The sequence below is a fragment of the Gigantopelta aegis genome, chromosome 3 (genome assembly GCF_016097555.1).
Source record: "Gigantopelta aegis isolate Gae_Host chromosome 3, Gae_host_genome, whole genome shotgun sequence".
NCBI classification, from domain to species: domain Eukaryota; kingdom Metazoa; phylum Mollusca; class Gastropoda; order Neomphalida; family Peltospiridae; genus Gigantopelta; species Gigantopelta aegis.
The window spans coordinates 55,328,473-55,349,820 of NC_054701.1; the positions used below are offsets into that span (position 1 = coordinate 55,328,473).

At 34.7% G+C, this 21,348-nt stretch overlaps 1 protein-coding gene across 1 annotated transcript in view; it reads right to left on the minus strand.

Annotated features, from left to right (window-relative positions):
- The window catches only part of LOC121368270 (dynein heavy chain 10, axonemal-like), a 123,635-nt gene that overhangs the window by 28,961 nt on the left and 73,326 nt on the right, over positions 1–21,348 (minus strand). The window contains exons 44-57 of the mRNA XM_041492927.1: positions 20,639–20,846; positions 16,478–16,642; positions 12,385–12,706; positions 11,275–11,363; positions 10,398–10,548; positions 10,037–10,125; positions 9,035–9,232; positions 7,778–8,011; positions 7,021–7,118; positions 6,302–6,483; positions 5,119–5,255; positions 4,313–4,530; positions 3,512–3,733; positions 2,464–2,611 (exon numbers count right to left, since the gene is read on the minus strand). Coding sequence (XP_041348861.1) covers positions 2,464–2,611; positions 3,512–3,733; positions 4,313–4,530; positions 5,119–5,255; positions 6,302–6,483; positions 7,021–7,118; positions 7,778–8,011; positions 9,035–9,232; positions 10,037–10,125; positions 10,398–10,548; positions 11,275–11,363; positions 12,385–12,706; positions 16,478–16,642; positions 20,639–20,846 — 2,461 coding nt within the window. The remainder of the gene's footprint in view (positions 1–2,463; positions 2,612–3,511; positions 3,734–4,312; positions 4,531–5,118; positions 5,256–6,301; positions 6,484–7,020; positions 7,119–7,777; positions 8,012–9,034; positions 9,233–10,036; positions 10,126–10,397; positions 10,549–11,274; positions 11,364–12,384; positions 12,707–16,477; positions 16,643–20,638; positions 20,847–21,348) is intronic.

A 21,348-nucleotide genomic window follows, 5' to 3' on the forward strand; every position in this document is an offset into this window, starting at 1 on the left:
AAGCAATCCCTCATAGTCATATGGTCCGTAGAGTCGGGCTCTTCAATGACAGATGCCGCAGGCGCTTCATCACCAAAGTCTCGTAAAACTCGAGCACAGGCCAATCGATGTACCGTAATGGAAGCCGCTGGTTAAACCGGACCGTGGATGGTCCCGTCTAGCCCTCGGAGGCCTTGGAAGCCACATCAACTGAAGGTTGGCGCTGACGATCTGTGGAACCCGTAGGGAGCCATACAGGTCATGTGGAACGGCTACGGTCCCGGCTCCGATGCGCCGAAGGGGACTTCCCCGCCGAAGATCGGTGAGCCTTGGAATCCGTGGAGCGTCTATCTGAATGAGCCGGCTTCTTAGAGGGCTGCGTAGAGACCGCAGGCCTGTCATCCGAAGTCTTAAGTAACGGTGGAGCTGAAGAAGCCGCACCCCCTGAAGAGGGGACTGGAACAGGACCTGACCCCGAACTCGCCGATTTAGGTAAGGTCGCCATTGACGCCATTGTTTCTTCCAGCATGGTCGGTAGAATTGAACGTAACTCTTCCGCCACGGAGTCAGCAATCGAAGGCGAAGATTCCACCTTCTTGGTCCTCGAAGATTCCACCTTCTTGGTCCTCGCTGACACCACCTTCAGGTAAGCCGCGAACTCGACATCAGACAAGCCCGCACAAAGGTCGCATCTAGAAGTGAGGCCACACGAACACGACAACCTGGGTCGCCGCCGGCTAACTTCTTGCAGCGTAACACGCTCGAACTAGTCGCCTGAACATTATCAGATATGATAATAGTAATTTTTCAATCTGTGAAAAGAAAGAAAAAACCAACCATAACACAAATACAAAGCCGGTAAATAAAGACGCCATTTTGCAAATGGCGTCCGACACGACAACCGGCGATATAACAACATTTCATGTAATTAACACTTGGCAAGTCAAGCGAAATACGCGAAAGACATATGAAAGCTAACGAAAGCTAACGAAAATTAAGGTGAAAAACATTTCACCCAAACACAAAGCCAGTCAACACAGACGCCATTTTGCAAATGGCGTCCGACACGACAACCGGCAATATAAACAACATTTCATGTAATTAAACGCTTGGAAGTCAAGTGAAATACGCGAAAAGAACATACGAAAGCTAATGAAAACGAAGGTGAAAAACATTTCACACAAACACTAATACAAAACCAAAGGTCTTATAAAAGTTGACTCCAAACAGAGCCAAGCAAAAGGACGTCCAGACCCTTTAGCGAAGAGAAAAAGAAGGAAGTTACAGTCATGTGACCGGAACTAGAGAGCAGTATGCAGTAGAAGAATTTAGGCCATCCCATTGGCTGTTGGGATGTTCGGACCAGACCACTTGCGTGGGGGGGAGGTGCACTTGTTTGAGGACAGGTAATGTCTATAGAAATGTGAGCTTAGCATGGGGTGGGCTTATTCCCAGACAAGGGGCCAGTTTTGTTGAGAAAAAAATAAAATAATAATAAAATAAAATAAATAATAATAATTAAATGAACTAGGAAGAAAACAAAAAAAGTTCAGTAGCACCTATTAATTAGTGTTCCATTTGTTATTAATAAATAATAATTGTTTATTAATTAAATTGGTTTTTTTACTAGTATCTAATTATCAGAAACACACCTTCCATGTTACAATTACTTACCAGTTCTGTTTATTTACATCCAAAATTTAATGCTGAGAAGACTTAAAACAACAGCAATTAACAAACTCAATAGCGTATACACACATTTGTGACACAGGCAGCCAGCTTACACTACAACGAATTGTCAATCTAGGTCATTGTTCTTAGCCAATCAGAATAAGGTATTTGCCTAATTAGCATTAACTGCGGACCCAGTGTGGTGGTAAAAATAGACATTGGTTTTGGTTCAGACTTGGGCTTGTGTACTTCAAAGAAATACTGCAGGCATGCAATTGGAAACAATGTTATACACTGTTACTGTTAGACTGCTAAATCTCACTGGTGGTAAAATATTGTGTTACATTTGTGTTTAATTATCTGCAGGAGGTATGACCTTTTAACTGAGCTTTGAGCAAACTTGCAGTTTCATGTTATTTATAAGGTGACGAAGTTGGGGGTGGGCTTATTTACGAATGAGGGCCTAATTTCTTAAATGCTATCAAAACGGAGGGGGGCTTATTCAAAGACATGGGCTTATTTCCGGTCAAATACGGTAATAGACCCTTGTTTACTATATATCCATTCACATTTTTCGATTTCCATGGCTATCATGGGGTAAACATACCTCATTTAATTTCTTGACTCTACCATAACAAGACGCTTGACAGGTAGATAATGCCAGAAGTAACCAGTCATTTGTTTTCAACCAAATGACATTTCAAACTATGGGAATTCAACTAAATGGAAGTGAACTATGTGGCATATGTTCAACATGTGCTAGCAAACGATTAAAACCGACGAACATAAGAACTATATTGTACAAACACAAACCTTTAGATTGTTGGCTTCTTCCTTATGTTTGATCCATTTCAGAGCTTGCTGCTGTGGATCTATACACAGCGGAAACCGACTTGCTCGAGTTGTCAAGATTCCATTCTGAATAGAAAGCTCATCTGGAGGCAGACCTTCTGATGTCCAGCTAAAAATTTACAAAATATATGAAGCCTTGGGTCACGGATAGAAACAAAATATTTCAACAATGCTGATGGATGCTTAGTCTTCAGTGTAGCTATTTAAAGCAACCTTTAGCAAGTGATCAAAGACATAGAATTATAGATTACATGGTTTTGTCCAATACTCAGTTATAAATAAACATTATATTTACTTCACCATTGTACCACTTAACATGTTTCTTAACAATAAAGAATCAAAGAACTATTCTGGTTGGTCTATTTGAAATGATTTGAGGTTAATAACTGATTTTTCCCCCCTACCACTCATCAGACTAACAAAAAGTAAAATCTGTAACCCCCCCCCCCCCCAAAAAAAAATAGCCCCCAAAACAACTCAGGCCTAATATAAGAAATAAGGGTGTGGTTTTTTTACAGATTTATAAAATATATCAAAAACATGATTACCCCAAAAATTATTAAAGTAACGATTACTGAACAATAACACTGATTAAGTCTCTGAAAAGACAATTGTTATACTGAATCAAAATACACTTCCCTCCCCAGAATTAACACTAAATATGTGCATATGGATATGGTTATGGATGACCCCACTATTTTTGTAATGAAATGATGTAACTTTAAAAGACTGAAATCAGAACTCAAAATCAAAAGTAAAATTATATAATTTTTAATTGGTTAGAAAAAAGAAAGAAAAAAACTCCACTTCATAACAATAAGTATTTTTCATATACTTTTATAAATCATAGGGTTATAATTTAATATAATGCTGATTGTACAGTGATTCTAAACAAAATGGGACTCATCATAAGATTTTATTTGTACTTTTTAAAACAATAAATTAAGTAAAAAAGTTAATAAAGGCAGAATTGCAAGTTTTCAAAATAAACATAAATAAGTGAACTGACCGGCTGATTTCCACATCATTAGTGAGAAGATCCTCAATTCTGAAAGGGTCACTAAGTGGCACATTTCGGTCTTTCAAGTCATTGATCCAGTCTGCATAGGTGAGGTCGTTTCTGTACTCCCAGCTGAATGCGCCCACGTAACTGAGGAAGGCTGAACTCACAAGGCAGTCACCAAGCAAACGTATTCGTTTCTCCTTCAGATCCTCCAGGTCATTTGTCCATCTTAAGTATTACAGAAATAGTTCCAGTGTAATGTGCAATTTGGTATAAATTTAGGAAAATGTTTACTTTTCTTACTTTGTGTAATGAAGATGTGCTGTAAATATTTATAACGAAATAATAAGTAAACTGCAGGTTAAAACTAGTCACAACCAAATGGTTAAGAAGTTGAATGTGAAATACACATTTTTAGATTCCTCGTTATAGGAACCTAATAAAATGCAATAAAAATCATTTAACACCTTAAAGGCAGTTCCCAATTACGAACATTTTCATAACCATGTGTGCTATGGGGATTAATGACAGTGCATGCCTTTAAAACAAACAATAGTGAGAACAATTTATGAATATGCTGAGAATAATTTGTGAAAATGTTGATAAAATTTATGTAAATGATCCCATTGTTATAAAGTGTTGTAATGTAAGTCAGCTGTTTGAGTAAACACTTTCCTGGTAGAAAATTACAAGTATAAAATTTAATGCTTATAATTATGCTGTAAATATTGTATTGAGCTAATTACTCTTTTCAAAACTAAGAGAGAAGACAATGAACAGTGTTCAGTGAGTGACTGGTCAACTGACCTGATGTTTTCTGATCCAAGACCTGAAATGAGTTTATCTGCTGCAATCAGTCGTCGTTCCATGATCTCAGCCTCATCCTGCAACGCTTTCTTCTCAGCCATGGCTTCCTCATACTTTCGATTCAATTCTCCAAGCTCTTTCTCCAGAGAATTAATTTCATTGTTTATCTTATCAAGATCACGTTTGGCTTGGTAATATGTGCGCTCCAGTTTGGCTACCTGTACAATGTAAAGATATTTATTAGAAAATGCTTTGGCTATTATTTATGCACCAGATCTTACTGTATTACAAAATCAACAATGTCTTAAAAACCATTTGAGAACACTGTGTGAAATTTCTAATTTTACAATGTAAAATCCAACATATCTGACCCGCTGCTGCAAACTCAGCAAAATACAGTGAAACCTCTCAAGACTGGAATTCCCTCAAAACTGGATGTTTTACAGAGTCCCTTTTTAAAAACCAGTACAGAACTTAAGCTCTCTAAACTGGATCCCTCTTAATACTGGACATTTGTATTGGTCCCAAGGGTGTCTGGTTTAGAGAGGTTTCACTGTACTTGCAAATGGTCTAATTTCAATGATATTCAAGTTATGTGAGGTATCAAGAAAATAAGGTCATATTAATTTTTAAAATCCAATCACACACTGGTAATTCATGGCATAAAGGAGAGAAATCAATCTTTTCTTCACATTAATGAGGAGATCAGATGATAGAGCAAAACATTAATACAAGATAACAAAAACAAGAGAACATATTGTAATTAAACACTCAAATAAGGTGTCAAACTGTTTCTAACCACATACCTTTTCTCGCTTTGGCTTGATTTCCTTTGCCACAGCACAGTAATCCATGACGGCCACCACAAACTTGAGCAAACCTCCACCTGCTCTACTAACATTCTTCATGTCCTCAGGAGTCATGTCAATGTCCTTCAGCAAACCTAAGTAAAACAAAATAAAATTACTAATACAGTGAAACCTCCCAAGACCGGACCCTCTCAAAACCAGAATTCTCTCAATACCAGACATTTTCCACAGTCCCGTGATTTTGGCATCTTTTAACACTAAAGTTTACCTCTCTAAACTGGAAACCTCTCTAAACTTAACACCAGACGAATAATTTAGTCCCCAAATGTTCACTTATTGTAAATTGTAGCTCTGAAAACTGGATGATCAGACCGTCATCAATCATTATGGCGCCACTAATGGCTCTGAATATCACTTCAGCTGGATTACCTGACTGCGAACTCGGCTCTAGTGTTTTTAAATTACGAATGTGATTAAAGGCCCTTCACAAATATGTTCCTAGACAAACATATCTCATGATTTGCTTCAAAGATCGACAGAGCAACAAGGACTTTAATCCACTGACTTGTTAATTACTTCTTATTCTAAATTACTGATCTGTTCACCGAAGGCTCATAAAGGCACCATTTTATGCACATTTCACTGTCGTTGTGGTTTTTCAGTTTTTTTAAAATACATTATCAATTTCCTTAAGTGAAATAACAAATAAAATACAACAAATGTTTTTGTGTCAATATGAACCCCCAAAAAGCTGATATTTTATTTGGTCCCGTGGGTGTCCGGTTTAGAGGGGTTTCACGATATAATGTTAAAACATTTCTTTCTTCATTTTTTTAATACTGTATAATGACCCATTATTTATTGCAGCATACAACAGCTTGGCAGAGGGTTCCACATTAAAGACTGAAACCAGCCCAAAATATGACCAAGCAGACTTGTGACAAAATGAAAAATTATAGTACTATGACTACATAAATATATACAACATAATATATAGATACCAAGCATGATACCAACAGAATATCCAAAAATAATAACTTAGTACTTTAACAGAATTAATTCTATCACTTCACAAATTATACAGTCGACAAAATAACTATCCACAGATTCTTAACTGTTTATAATGCCATACGATTTTAGATTACCAATAAAAATATTTTACCAAAAATATATGGCTAACCTTTAACAGCTTGTACTTGGCGAGATCCAATGTTGTCAACATCCATATCAGTGAGTGATTTAAGAAAGTTGGCCTCTGACATCATTCCTTTAGCAGACTTCCATGACACCTCACGGATACCTCGTAGAACAACGATGCATTCACACACGGTCTGCACAGCTTTAGGAGGCTTGGCAAATGACCTGTCATAGACATTTAATTGGGAAATTATGTGCACAATCAACACATTTATTACACTACAGGGCATAGAATGTCCCAAAAGAATTCTGTTGGTGTGCTAGCTATTCAACTTCCAAATGTTTGTGATTAATAATCAATTATTAAGTACTCCATTAGTTTCCCAATCTAAAAGCGTAAATCCTTTCAAAGGAACAAGTGGAATCTTCTCCGGTGGTTTGCAGTGTGATTTACTAAAGTAAAGATGGGTAGATTAGTTTGTGTAAATGGTTTCAAATGTGCATTATAAAGTAAAAAAGTCTTCTAAACATAAAAGCAAACAATTTTGATGTAAGCAACTCTGTTATGACCATGTAGTACTACTTCAAATTTCCTTTGCTTTAAAAAAATTAAGAATAATTTAACTTTGAAAACATAGATCAAGTAGCAACAAAATAATAAAAGTCTTAATGTTATGCACATTGCTCCCAAAAGAAGCATAATTCCTAAGGATCAGATGATATTTGTGACATTTATCAAAGTGCCGAGTATTTTCAACATACCTGATTTCAGTGACATCGGACTTATCCAGATCCTCAAGGGCAAATCTGGCACCTTCAAGGGCAGGGAGAGCTTCAGCCAAAGCATCCTCAGCTTCTTTCTGGTAACAAGCAATAACACATTACAATTAAAAACAAAATATAATATATGCAGGCCATTTCATAGTTTTCTTCACAAGTTGACATAAAAACTTTACAAAAAAAGAAAGCACCATGAAATGATTTATTATATACACATCTTATATACATTACAGGTATATACATTTTTGACAAAAAAGTCCAAAGGAAAACATAAAATGCGAGTCACCTGAATTCTCTAAAATTGTTCCAAAATATGCCACATATTTATAGCACATTAAATAAGCTTCCATTTCGTATCATGTTTATGTCTCTCATGAAATAATTTTTAATTGTCACGAGCTTTAGCGAGTGACAATGAAAATTATTTCATGAGGGACATAAACATGATACGAAGGGGTAGCGAGTTTAATATCCTATTTATTACCAATAATCGATCTTAATTTATATCACTCATCGCGTTTTGTGTGCTAATTGATGAAGTCAAAAGTGTTACATCCCACTTGGCATTCTAGTGGGACATATCACTTTGATATGTACCAAGATATTTGTAACCATATGGGTAATAATAATGTAAATCTATTATAAGGAAAAAATATTACAAGTTCAAATAATAAAAACAACAGTTACATTAATTCTAAAAAAAACTAAATTAATAAAGTCCACAGAAATCTCTACTAACCTTCTCAACAACAATGATCTTATTTTGTTCTTCAATTTCTTTTCCTTTAATTTGTGCAAGTTTTTTCTTTTGTGTCGCTTGTTCAGTGCCAGACAAAATTTCCTCAAGCAAAATTTCACAAGCTTCAGTTTTCTCCGTGACAGCCACCTTTTGGATAGCCAGCTTGTCATTAAGTACAGCTAACTGTTCACTGGCATCAGCTATCTTCTGCAATCCTCCAGCTAGACGTTCACACTGCAATTAAACCAACAGAAAAGCTTTTGTAAGATAACTTCACACACCTCCAAGTGCTAAGCATCAAAGCAGTATGTGATGAATGCAAAATGGTTGTGTGAAGCTCACATCAGAAGTGAATTAGCAGTGCTCACTTCATTAAGGTTATTAACACATCACTTTCACTTCTCTGACAGAACTTATTAAAGATATAATAATAATTGCCTCATAAATATTACAATTTACAGGTGCCAATTTGAAAAAAACACCCTACAAAAATTGTCTGAAAACATCGAGGCACACAAAGCTAAAACATATTTTTAAAATCTTCAATTATGATGGTAATTTGCATAAGCAAAATTTCAAAATAAGTGTTTCAAACTATCCAGTGTAGGTTAGATGATTCATTGACAATTTACAATTGGTAAAAAAAAGTACAAAAATGTTAAATAAATATTGAAAAATCATTGAAAATTAATTAAATGTTCACGAGCATTGATATAAATATCTAAAATCTGCTATCTGGGATTTAAACAATAGTGAAATGACAAGACTTAAGGAAACAACTATTAAAACAAAATGGTAGATTTGCATGCTAGCAGACCAAGTGTGTTCTTTAACAAGCATTCTGAGAGTATTACTATTATTTGCCCCCCCCAAAACTGTTTTTTTCAGTTTGTTTTCTTCAGGCACTGTGAGAAAAAAAGAATTCCTGAAAACCATCACCCAAGTTAAAGGGCCATAACTTTGCCAAAAATAAGCAAATCCCCATGAGACTCAAAACATCTGTGCCTCTAAATGATAAAGCTGTATAAAACCTTTCAGCTCAACATATTGATGCAAATGGGGAAAAAAGTCAAGAAAACCATATGCATAACAGATGGAAAGATGAACAGATGGAAGCAAAACCTATAGTTCCCTCCGGCAGAACTGGTAGGGGATTAACAACAGATGAACTGACATGAACATTTAAATATTTCACATTAAACAGGATTTTATGAGCAGATTTACAAGTGAGAACATCTTTCAAACATTGAGTCCTACCTGGGAAAGGATAAATTGATCTTTGTCCTTCAACAGCTTCAGATACGTATTGATGAAATCCAAGTAATTTTTTGGGGTCACATAATTGCTACGACGCAGTCGCTGCAAGAACAGTTTACTGTACAAACCAACACTTTGGTGCACTAAAACAATGTGACCCACGACGTCCTCACGATGATCAGCAGGAATCAAAGCATTCTGTGAAAAACAAACACCCATCTATTAAAAATCCTGCTAGAAAAAAAGCTTATAGGCAATCACATTCTTTTCCAGGAACCATCTTTATTCTTAATAACATTAAAAACACAGTTTTCAAGAATTGTACACAAACTATTTTATTAGTTATTAAAAATATAATAACAATTGTATAATAACATGAAAAAATATTACGACAGTTTATGAAAATTCAACATATGGAATTTTATTAACCACATAGTTCAAGATATTCTGAGAAATATAACCAGTATGACACACGTGTGTCATAATGATTAAACGTGCACAACAAATGACGTAATTTTGAAAAACGACGTCATACTTAATGCGGCTTCACCAGGCTTAGCTCTGTGTAAACGCTTACCAAAATGACGTCATTTCAGAAAATTATGTTGTTTCATCGTCTCATTCGAGTTACATTTGAAACATTTTGACATGGTCCTAGCCTGTTAGTCATAGAAATAATATCATAAATAATATGGATAATAAAGAAATTATTACACTCGCGTGTGAATCATACTGATTTTACAAAACTTGTGTCAGGATGTATCACCCTTATCTTGCTTGGGCAATACAAGAATCCAGACTCATTTTATAAAATCGGTAAAACACACAGTCTCATATAAATATTTCTACATATCAGTGCTAAATAAGATGAACGTGCAAAAAATTACAAACTTTTAACAGGAATACTGTGATAAAACCATGAAAATATTTTTTCCATCTTAAATGTACCGTACTTGATATTTAAAAAATATGCATGATTATGAGTTTCCCAACAATACTTACATCTGGTGAGATAAATACACTGGCCACAGCATACAAGGCTTGTTCGGGCCATGGGAAGAACCAATCAATGCTTGCATTATTAACCATGCCTAGAAAACAATCAGGCATCAGGGTAATACTGGATTAAATCATGTACAAAAATCTTTGCCATTAAAATGTTGAGGTTTATTTCTTTTCAACGAGCTTCATCTGATTTTAAATTTTAAAATTCAAATCAATATCAACATTACTTTTTAGGATACTTTGTTTATAATTGTTATTATTTTAATACAATTATCAAAAATTACTTTTCCCAGTGTTTGAACTTTGGGGTAATAAAATTAATTATTACTTTTGTTTAATGTTATAACCATTTACTGACCAGGGAAGTTTCTGCACCGTGTTCTCAGTGTGTCTCCAACAGGAGACATTGCCATCACAATATGAAGATTGTTTGCAGATTTGTTCACGAAGTACTGCCAAATACTCTCCCTGGCTGGGCCGAAACCTGCAGCTCCTGCTTCGTTTCTAAGCTGTAAATTATTAAAGACAAGGATTTAGACTTAGTTAAAATATGTGTTGCTAACCACAAATGTGTCAAGAAACCTGAAAAGCTTATGTTACCATGTATTACCAGTATGACTGTCATAAGCTGACTATCACTAACTTCAAAATGGCTAAAGTTCCAGGACCTGGGGCCCATTTCACAAAACATCATAAGTTTATGTCTGCGACTAGCAGTTAATTAAACCGGTCATACGTTTACATGTGTTTGGCATCTATTACCTGCAAAATAATTACATTATTATGGAAAATGGAGCATTTTAAAGACAAAAGTCAATGAAATGTGAAAAGTGTGAGGTAGTAATATGAATTGTGGTTTAGTCATAGATTTACGTTTACTTGCAAAATTAGGCTTACAATGTTTTGTGAAATTGGGCCCATGGTTCATAAAACAAAAACTCTGCATAATTAAATGTCTTGTTTATCATAAACTTATATGGTGCTGTTCACAGTTCCATACACGTTTATCTCAGTGCATATTTAGAAAACATTTTTCGGCCATTGGATGTCAATCATTTTGTAATTCTGACTCATAGCCATCAGAGGAAACCTGCTATATTTTCCCTAATGCAGCAAGGGATCTTTTGTATGGGCTTTCACACAGACAGGAAAGCACACACCACAGCCTTTGACCAGTTGTGGTGGACTTGCACAAGTAATGTCTGCTAAATTCAAACTCTGCCATGCTGTGTTACCTGTCCAATAATTGACTCCTTCTCTTCATCTGGGTACAAGGCAGGAACTATTCCAGATGTCAGCATATTGTTGATCAGTTCAAGAAAACCTAAAATATATATTTTTTAGATTACAAATAAAACAATTATAGGAAATTATGAATGCTTTGAAATTTTAACAAGAATTTTTTTTCATGGCATTGATAAATTAAAAATAAATAATTATCCATAAAGATAAATATATATTCTTCTCTTTTTTGGCAACAAATCACTTGACCAGACTGTACAGTTGTTCACTGTAAACACTACTCCAGTTGATCCAACAACCCAGCACATTACTGTGGTGCTAATTCATTTAAGCCATACGAACATTATCGTGAAAAATTAATCTAAAAGATTTGCATTCATCAGCATTTATAATGATATATTTTACTTATAGGAATACAGATTTCTAATTAAATATTTTTTTGGGGGTGGGGCAGGGAGCAGTCTAATATAATATATAGGTTGAAAAATATATTCTAAATGATACTGTTTCACTTTACACAAAAAGATTTTCAAAATCTATAATTATTCAAAGTGAAATTAATGTAGAAAAACTAATAACAATAAATTATTTAGTGTGCTACATAAAATATAATCTACTGCAAAAGAGGCCTAATAATACATGACCCTGTACTAAACTAAAACTAAAAAGAAAAAGAGAAAAAAAATTAGAAAGAAGAAAGGAAGAATTGTTTTCTTTAACAACACACTCAACACATTTTATTTATGGTAATATGGCGTTGGACATATGGTTAAGAACCACACAGATATTGAGAGAAGAAACCAAATGTCACCACTTCATGGGCTACTCTTTTCGATTAGTAGCAAGGGATCTTTTATATGCACCATCCCAGGATGGTACATACCACAGCCTTTGTTACACTAGTTCTGGAGCACTGGCTGGCTGGAATGAGAAATAGCCCAATGGGTCCACCAACAGGAATCGATCCGAGATCAATTGTACATCAGGGGAGCGCTGTATTACTGAGTTACGTCCTGCCCACCAAATCAGAAAGAAGAAAACCTATTTAATATTGAAACATTATTCTGACAATGATACTAAATACTGCATGAAATAAGCATCACCTTCTTCTGCCACATGCTGGTCAGTGAAGAGAAAGACGGTTTTCTTATTCTCCAGGCCAAGCTTGTTGTACAGTGTCTTGAGGTCGTCACGGAATGAGTTTTCATTATAGCCACGACTCAGCATAATTTCAAACACCTCGCAGCCAGCAGTGAATGAAGCCAGATGACACAAACTTTGCTTGCCCGACCCACCAACCCCCACCAGCAAGGCATGTCCACCATCCATTCGCAGCACACGATGGACTCGTGTCAAGTGATCAAGAGCGTCATCAAACAATACCAGATTCATTGGTGTGTGAGCTTCATTGTATTCTTCGAGAATCTTTCAAACAAAAAAGAAGCACCGATTAGCACTCTCATATCATAGTGTGGTACCTAGAAATTATGCAATTAAGTTATTCTCCATAGTTTAGTACCTAGAAATTATACAATTAAGTTATTTCTCCATCTGCTCCTAAGCTTATTTATACTATTAAAAACTATAGAAAAATTTACGGTATATTAAATAAAATAAATGTAATTTAAATTATGCAATTAAGTTATTTCTCCATTTGCTCCTAAGCTTATTTTTACTATTAAAACCTAAAGAAAAACTTATGGTACATTAAAATAAATGTAATTTAATTTATGCAATTAAGTTATTTCTCCATTTGCTCCTAAGCTTATTTTTACTATTAAAACCTAAAGAAAAACTTATGGTACATTAAAATAAATGTAATTTAAATTATGCAATTAAGTTATTTCTCCATTTGCTCCTAAGCTTATTTTTACTATTAAAACCTAAAGAAAAACTTATGGTACATTAAAATAAATGTAATTTAAATTATGCAATTAAGTTATTTCTCCATTTACTCTTAAGCTTATTTATACTATTAAAAACTAAAGAAAAACTTATGGTACATTAAAATAAATAAATAAATAAAGGCACGGGAGCAACTGAACCACAATTCGAGAACTGAAAATTGTTTCATGTCAAAGGCTGCATTTTGTTTAAGAGCAAACACTGAATTTTATTTGTTTTTAATTTCACGGCAAGTTCTTTCCAATGACTAGGTTAAATGCCATAATATATGCCTATGATAATTCAGATTTAATACAGATGTTGCTGCCTCTAATCAATACTAGTGAATGTGAAAGTGCTGGTACCACTGGGATTCTAAAAAAGAGCCCCAAAACGTTTATCTGAAAATGGTTGTCTCATACTAGACTACATAAGGGTCATGTGTGGTGCTTTCATCACAAATTGCACAAGTTGTAAGTTAGCTATGCTGGTCCACGATAAAAGCCAACTTAAAGACGTTGGAGCAAAATAAGCTGTGTGCATATTTACACAAGAAAAATTGTTTAATTATATTGGTTTAGCTAAAACACTTTTGGTTGGAAATGACAAGTGTTCACATGTGTAATAGACTTCTTTCATATTCCACTGCGCATGTGCCCGTTGCGGAGTTACTCGAGGACGCAAACCACGAGATTTCGCGAGATCTCGCCAAAATAGACCTATCTGCAAATTGGGGGGCAAAAGCAATGGGAGGCAACGACCATTGTTCAATTATTAACTGTTCCAACCGCATATGTCCGGGAAATTCGTTATCCTTCCATCGGTATCCAGCCAATGGATATCGGAAACGATTGTGGGTAATCGTTTCACGTAGAAAACGATTTTAATGTTACTCTAAGTACAAGGGTTTGTTCGGCACATTTTGTAGGAGGGAAGCCAGTGAACGCATAAGGGACCAAAACTTTACCGGTTCTGTACAGGACGTTCCTACACAGGTTGGTCTAGTATACTTAGATATGGTGGAAAACACACACACACATATATATATATATATATATATATATGATCTTTTAATGTTATTATTACTCAGTATGTTTCAAATTTAATTATAAGTATTGTCTGTTATTACTTTTACGTTCATCTAGGTATGAACAAAAAACTCATCCGCAAACTTATGTGAGAACGGCTTCGCCGATTCACACAATTTACGGATGATTTATTTTGTTCATACCCCGATGAACGTAAAAGAAATAACAGACACTCCTTAAATAATAATAATAATAATAATGATATATAAATATATATAGAGTGATGACGGCTCTGTACAGGACGTTCCTACACAGGTCCGTCTAGTATTTATATACTTAGATATGGTGGAAAACACATTAACTGTAAAGAAAATAAATATATTTTGTATAATACTCAATGCGTTCATGTTGACACTGTATAAAAACGTGTGTATGGGTAAACAGAACGGCACCTACCTTCAACACCCCCCACCCCCCAAATCCCCCTTTTTTAAATTCCCACTTTATGGATATACATGTAACAGCATAAATTCTCTTCTTTTTTTTACTTTTCCCAATTAGATAGACACTAAGAAAAATGCAACAAAACATCTTCTGATATATATATATATCAGTCAAACCTGTCCTAGCGGCCACCTGTACTCAGCGGTCACCTTCCTTAAGCGGCCACTTTTTTCCTCTCAAACGATTTATAATGTAAATGCACCTGTAATAAGCGGTCACCTGTCTATCGTGGCCAGCGGCAACCTAAATCGGATCCCGAATCGCTAAAATACCTGCATTAAGCGGCCACAGTAAAGTTTTACTCTTATATAAAAGGGATATTTTAACAACAGCGATAAGGTGCAGCAAATAACCGATCTTCACACCTTCAGGAATAATAGTACCCATTCAGTCCCGACATCTCCACTGTGTATCAATTAAGGAAGTATGAATCTGACATGCATCTAATTGCCTCTGGGCAGGCTACGCTTGACATTTGTAGATTCACTTACTATAACAATACATCGCATGAAGTCGGAATTAAATAATTAAATGGAAAAAGAAAACAAACTTGTGGAGAACGGTTAATTTAATATATTCTATTTGCATTATTTTTGAAGGAGACAACATGTCAAAAGTTATTTTATAGTCAACTATGAAGCACACATCCGTTAATTAGCAGTACAGACGGTAAAACAAGAAACAACAACAAATGTTTTAAAGACTATATATGTGGCAACTTGTACTCAGCGGCCACCTGTCTTAAGCGGCCACGTTTATCTACTCCCTTGTGTGGCCGCTTAAGACAGGTTTGACTGTATATATATATATATATATATATATATATATATATGTGTGTGTGTGTGTGTGTGTGTGTATATATACTCTCTCTCTCTCTCTCTCTCTCTCTCTCTCTCTCTCTCTCTCTCTCTCTCTCTCTCTCTCTCTCTCTCTCTCTCTCTCTCTCTCTCTCTCTCTCTCTCTCTCAAATATATATATCGATCGATGCCAAAACCTGTCGATGCCATAACCTATGGAATCTGTCAAATGTTTTGTTTATACTTTTTACGAGATAGTCTTTTAATCTGGCGTTATCAAAACCCTCGGATACAAGTCGCAGAGACTTTGTCCAAGTTGTTGCACTGCTTTCTAATTTGAACCATTCCGCTGTAAATTTCAGCGGACTGTTTTCTACGGCCATTATACCATCTAATTCGAAATATGTACATGTTAGTTGCCAAAGTTTAAAAGTCTCCTACGAAGCTACTCAAGTCGCCCATAACATCCTGTCTGTCACGCCCCCCAATTTGTAAATAGACTAGTTTCAGTCTATTTTGTCAAGGGACGTTACTCTTCGCACGCATGCGCAATAGGAAAGTGAAATACCCCTATTGTTAAACCATTATGAGGCAACATCAAAACAACAATGGACTACAGATACTTCTCTCTACTTTAGATATCAAGAAATAAATGTTTCACAAACTAGGCCTACAATCTGGTGTTAAGAAAAACTAAAGTCCATAATTTTATTTACAAGTCTGGTATGTAAAAAATCACAAGAGAAAGAATTAAGTGAAATTAATTTAAAAAAAAAAAATTAATTACATTATATATTTGTTTTAACACCCAGTTTAATTGATCAAGGTCTTATAGCTGGTAACAAACATAGCTTAACACCAAAACATACTATTAGAGCTCAACACAAATGTTGACACTTTCCTGCCATGGTCAGACATGTAACATATATTTAACTTTTCCATTTCACTGAATTGAAACAAATACTGCAATGTCGAGAATATACCTCCTGGAAAAGTGCTTTGCTTGCATCGAAATCCTGAATGTCTTCATACAATCGAGGTTCAGCTTCGTCAAGTGCAGTACGGTAGTCACCATAGAGAACAGGATTTTTCATCACATACTCAATGTGAGTTTGATAATCTTCGATTAGAAGCTGGCTCAAAGTTGTCTAAAATGTAACAACACAAATTTATGATTTTAAGTTATTGTAATAAGCATATATAGAGAATTCGGCACAAGTGTTTTTTAATATGGAAAAATATCAACAAAGTCTATATTAATGGCCCACTGACAGCAACATTACCTAGAGACCTTGCAAGTTTGCATATACCTTTAAATTTCAGGGGTGCAGAAAGTACTTGCCCGCTCGCCAATTGAGCAAAAGTTCTGATGGACAAGTTAAAAAATTAAACTACTAGTCCAACCAGGCGTGACTATCTGATTTTTTCTGACTGACAGTAAAAAAATGTCCCATCGAATCCGCATCAGCAATGTCAGAATTCCAAACCACTCAAAGAAACAGTTTGGAATTATGAAGAAATGAACAATACATGTACCGCATTGATGATAGATGACTTTGGAGTTCTGAACTGTGTAAGCACGACATTCCGGAAACAGCTGTTCAACGGTCAATACTTTCTAAAAAAAGGCTTGTTTATGTTGAAAGCATGATACTGGTGTTTTGAATACTGTAGAATACTTTATTTTCGCGGGATCAAATTTTCGCGATTTAATGAAAATGGGTCAATTTGCGAACATTTAAAAAACGAAGTACAGATGTCAATAATTTTGTTTTAAAAACGGAACTTAGTTTTGCCGGTTGTTACGCTAATCTGTAGAACTAATCCTACATGTACACACGAGTGCTATACACATAAAACAATAGTTTTCCTGCTTTAACCAATCAAGACTTTATTGTTTATAAGTTAATAAGCTTAAAGAAGGTGCTTATCGCGTACAGTTTTTCTTAATCCTTATAATTGTTATAAAAACAAAAACCGAAAACAAACGAAACGAAATTTGAAGGCACAAGCTACTAGTACTCAGTAACTTAAGTTCCGTGACAGGAAAGAGCACCGCTTTGTTACTACTAGCCTCGTACATCGGAAACTAATGTGGTATAGTTGAACGAGACTACATATTTTTTAATTTTTTTGGTTGGCCTTTATAAAAAGTTTATTTTCGCGTGGAATATATTTTCACGAATTTCATTCACACGCGAAAAATGCGAAAGTAAATTCCACGCGAAAATAAAGTATTATACAGTAGTTTGTTCTGTTAAATACTTGCGGGGTGTCACTTGAATTTTGTAAATCCATATGAAAGAAATGTGAAGAATATATTTCTCTATAAGCTGGTGACTAGTAGAAATACTGATGGGCTAGTAAATTTTAGTTGGTTCTGGTCTGGCGGTCTACTGAAATATTTTCCATTTTTGCACCCCTGAATTTGCATACCATTATTACACGGGTTAATACACTAAATTATCACATGGATATCATGGGTAAGTTATACGATAAATATATAGGCCCCTATATGGATAAATATATATATATGTATAATTATGTATGTGTATAGTGTACAGTGAAACCTCTCTGTAAACCGAATTCTCTTAAAACTGGATGTTTTCCCCGGTCCCTTTTTAGTAAGCAGTAAGGACCGTAACCTCTTTAAACTTGATACCTCTTAAAACCATACATTTTACTTGGTCTCTAGGGTGTCCAGTTTAGAGGGATTACACTGGACATATATATATATATATATATACACACAGTAGAATCTCGTTGGCTCGACCTCGGAAGGGTCGAACACACTGCAACACTTGAACCAAAAATTAAGCCCCCAATTTTTTGTTCGGTAAACCCTTATATTAAGTGATGATGGGTCGAACATGCGCAGGGTCAACTATAAGCCTTCGCTTGAACTAAATTATCAGTCCCGTCTGTGTTATTAGCTATATTTCCCTCGAACAAGTGATCCATCAAATATCAAATGGAAAACCACCGAAAAGGACCAAAAATTGTTGCGCTTGTGCAGTTGGTTATTACAACCTTTGGATTAATTACTTAGGCGGAACAATCTATAAATAAATTGGAAAATCGCAACAATAGCCATGCAATCCTTTCTTTACTATACCTGTCATGTTGTTTGTTAAGCGGCTGTCGGTAATGATCTTTAAAGTACAGCTAGTGTTACGGTACCTGTTAGATGAACTATGATATCAATCAAACAATTAGTGCACAAAATGGTCTCAGCGTGAAGTGTTACTTTGAACACGTCTACAAGACCAGTTTTAAATGAAACAATGGGCGAGTTAATCAGCTGTCATGACTTCAGCAACCACACATTTAATTAATACCGCCAAGGGCTTCTGCATCACACAATCGGAGTAATTTCTAATAAATTCTTTCACTCAGATATTTTGCTATATAACACCTTGATGAAATTTTTAAGTTTGCAGTTACCAAAACAATATGTATTCAACTTTTTAACTGATGTTACGGAAATATCCAATGTTGACCGAATGGTTCGGTCGAACTACCCTAGAGGTCGAGCACTGACGGGGTTCGAGCCAACGGGATTCAACTGTATATATATATATTATAATTCACTTAACTATGCAAAATATTAATACTAAAAGCATTATAGACAACAGGATACATTTACAGACGACTGCAGATAAGATATTCATAATCTTTTTGTAATCACAAAGAAGAATTTATGAACTCTGATGTTCAAGTAAAAATAATTTTAATTAATAGTTATAAATAACTATGTATGAGAATATTTTTTTTTTAAAACACCCACAACTATTATACTTGGGGTAAAACTGTTTTTAATTTATAAAAATTAAAATGTAAACAAAATATAATAATAATAATAATAATAATAATAGTAGTAATAAAACACAATTATAAATAATATGTGATAACAAAAGTGCTAAGTGATATCAATATAATGATTAATTATAATTCCTATAGAGGTGTTTATCCACAATGAGCCAGTAATATTGTGGATTAATAAATGCACCAGTGGTGTCTATCATGAATCATGCAATGTACAACTGCCAAGCCAAATAAGTCAGTTTAAATAATCTTAGAGCAGAAAAATGGCAGATGGTATTAATCCCAATAAAAACAGAACCAGGGGACCTTCAAAGTAACTTTAAAAGTGACATTAGCACACAATGATAATTAAAATTACAAGAGGAATGACCAAAAGTATTAACAATGATTCGGTATATTTAAGGAATAAACCAACACCATGATTATATGGGGTTTTAAAAAGTATTATTATATTAAAAATAAAACCCCAATGTGATTTGGAAAACAAAGACAAAGTGGATTCCGACTCCTGGCTATCCAGAGGCCGGCCCTGGGATAAACATGCTTAAGTTCTAGTGGCATATGAGCATGTTAATACCGTACCCAAACCCGACCAAGTGGAAACAAGTAAAGTCATATTTGTGTTGAACAAATCAAGAGTGAATGCTTAATTTACTGACATGCTGTCATATAATGTAACTATGAATTGTGTCCATTTTATATGATCATGCAAAATAAAAAAAATCGATTCTAATCAGTATACTGTCGATGTGATAGTTAACAAAGGCCATCAAAGTTACCAAAGCTAACTTCCTAGTAGCTTTCTGACAAAGGCAGCAGCAAAACAAATTAAACAATGTTTATTTATGCAACAATATTCTTTTCTAGAAATTCTTATTTCAACAAGAACATTTTATATTTTCACTGTTGAGTAAATATAATCCACATTTTAAATTCCAAACTACTGATAAGGATGGAATCTACAATTTAGCCAACAATGACAAAATTAATGATTTTCACAACTCTTAAAACTAGAGATGCATCAAAATATCTATTGTTGCTATATATAATGTTCAGTGAGAACTTTTAAGTACAATAGAAAAATGCAACATACTTCAGACAATTACACATTTTATACAGTTGAAAACTAGAATTTTTAGGCACTGATTAATTTCAGCTTTTTTAAGATGTAAATTACACACATATTCCTCAATAAAATCAAGAAATCCATGAAAATTATTTATCTAAATATTGAAATAAGGTTGTTATCAACCATTTTATCTCAAAGTAAATTGTTTTAAATAAATGTTTTGGTTTTTTGGGGTTTTTTTTTTACTTACAGTGATAAGCTCCTTGTCCTGTTCATTGATAAGTCTGTCACTAATGACTCGCATACATTCATTGCGCCATAGTCGTAGGAACTGTTCTGCCTTGGTGAAACGATCGGGGGTTGATAAACACAGTCCATTGTAAATCCGGGATAAATCTCGCAAGTTAAAGATGTAGTGAAACTTGGATGGGGTAGGTGGCAGATCTTTCACAATTATACTGAATAAAATAAATTTAAATAAATTTAGATAAAACTGAATTAGTTTTCCCTAGCTTGTTTTAGCATGGTGCAGCACCATACCTCAATAGTCTAGCGCTATCTTGCCTTAATCAATGCTATGCTGCCCTGAGATTAAACAAGCCTTTTTCAATAATTAATTCTAAAATTGCCTTTATAAAACACCCAAAAATTTATTATTAATTAATCAAATATGCCTCGACACCAAACCAGAAAGCAATCACATAATGATCTACCTCTGTTCAAGATCTACAGCACTATCTCATTCTCCGACCATAGTGTTTAGGTTAGTATGACAAAACGTTTCATTTCTCGGTTCATCAGTACTTAACCTGACCTCTCACCAACTGCATTCCCACCAATGGACTGATCTGAACATCCCAACAGCCAATCAAATGGCTCAAATTTTCTACTGTATCTATAGTATCAGACTATACTTTCCTTTTCTCATTTGCTACTGTAGTATTAATTAGTGGAAAAATG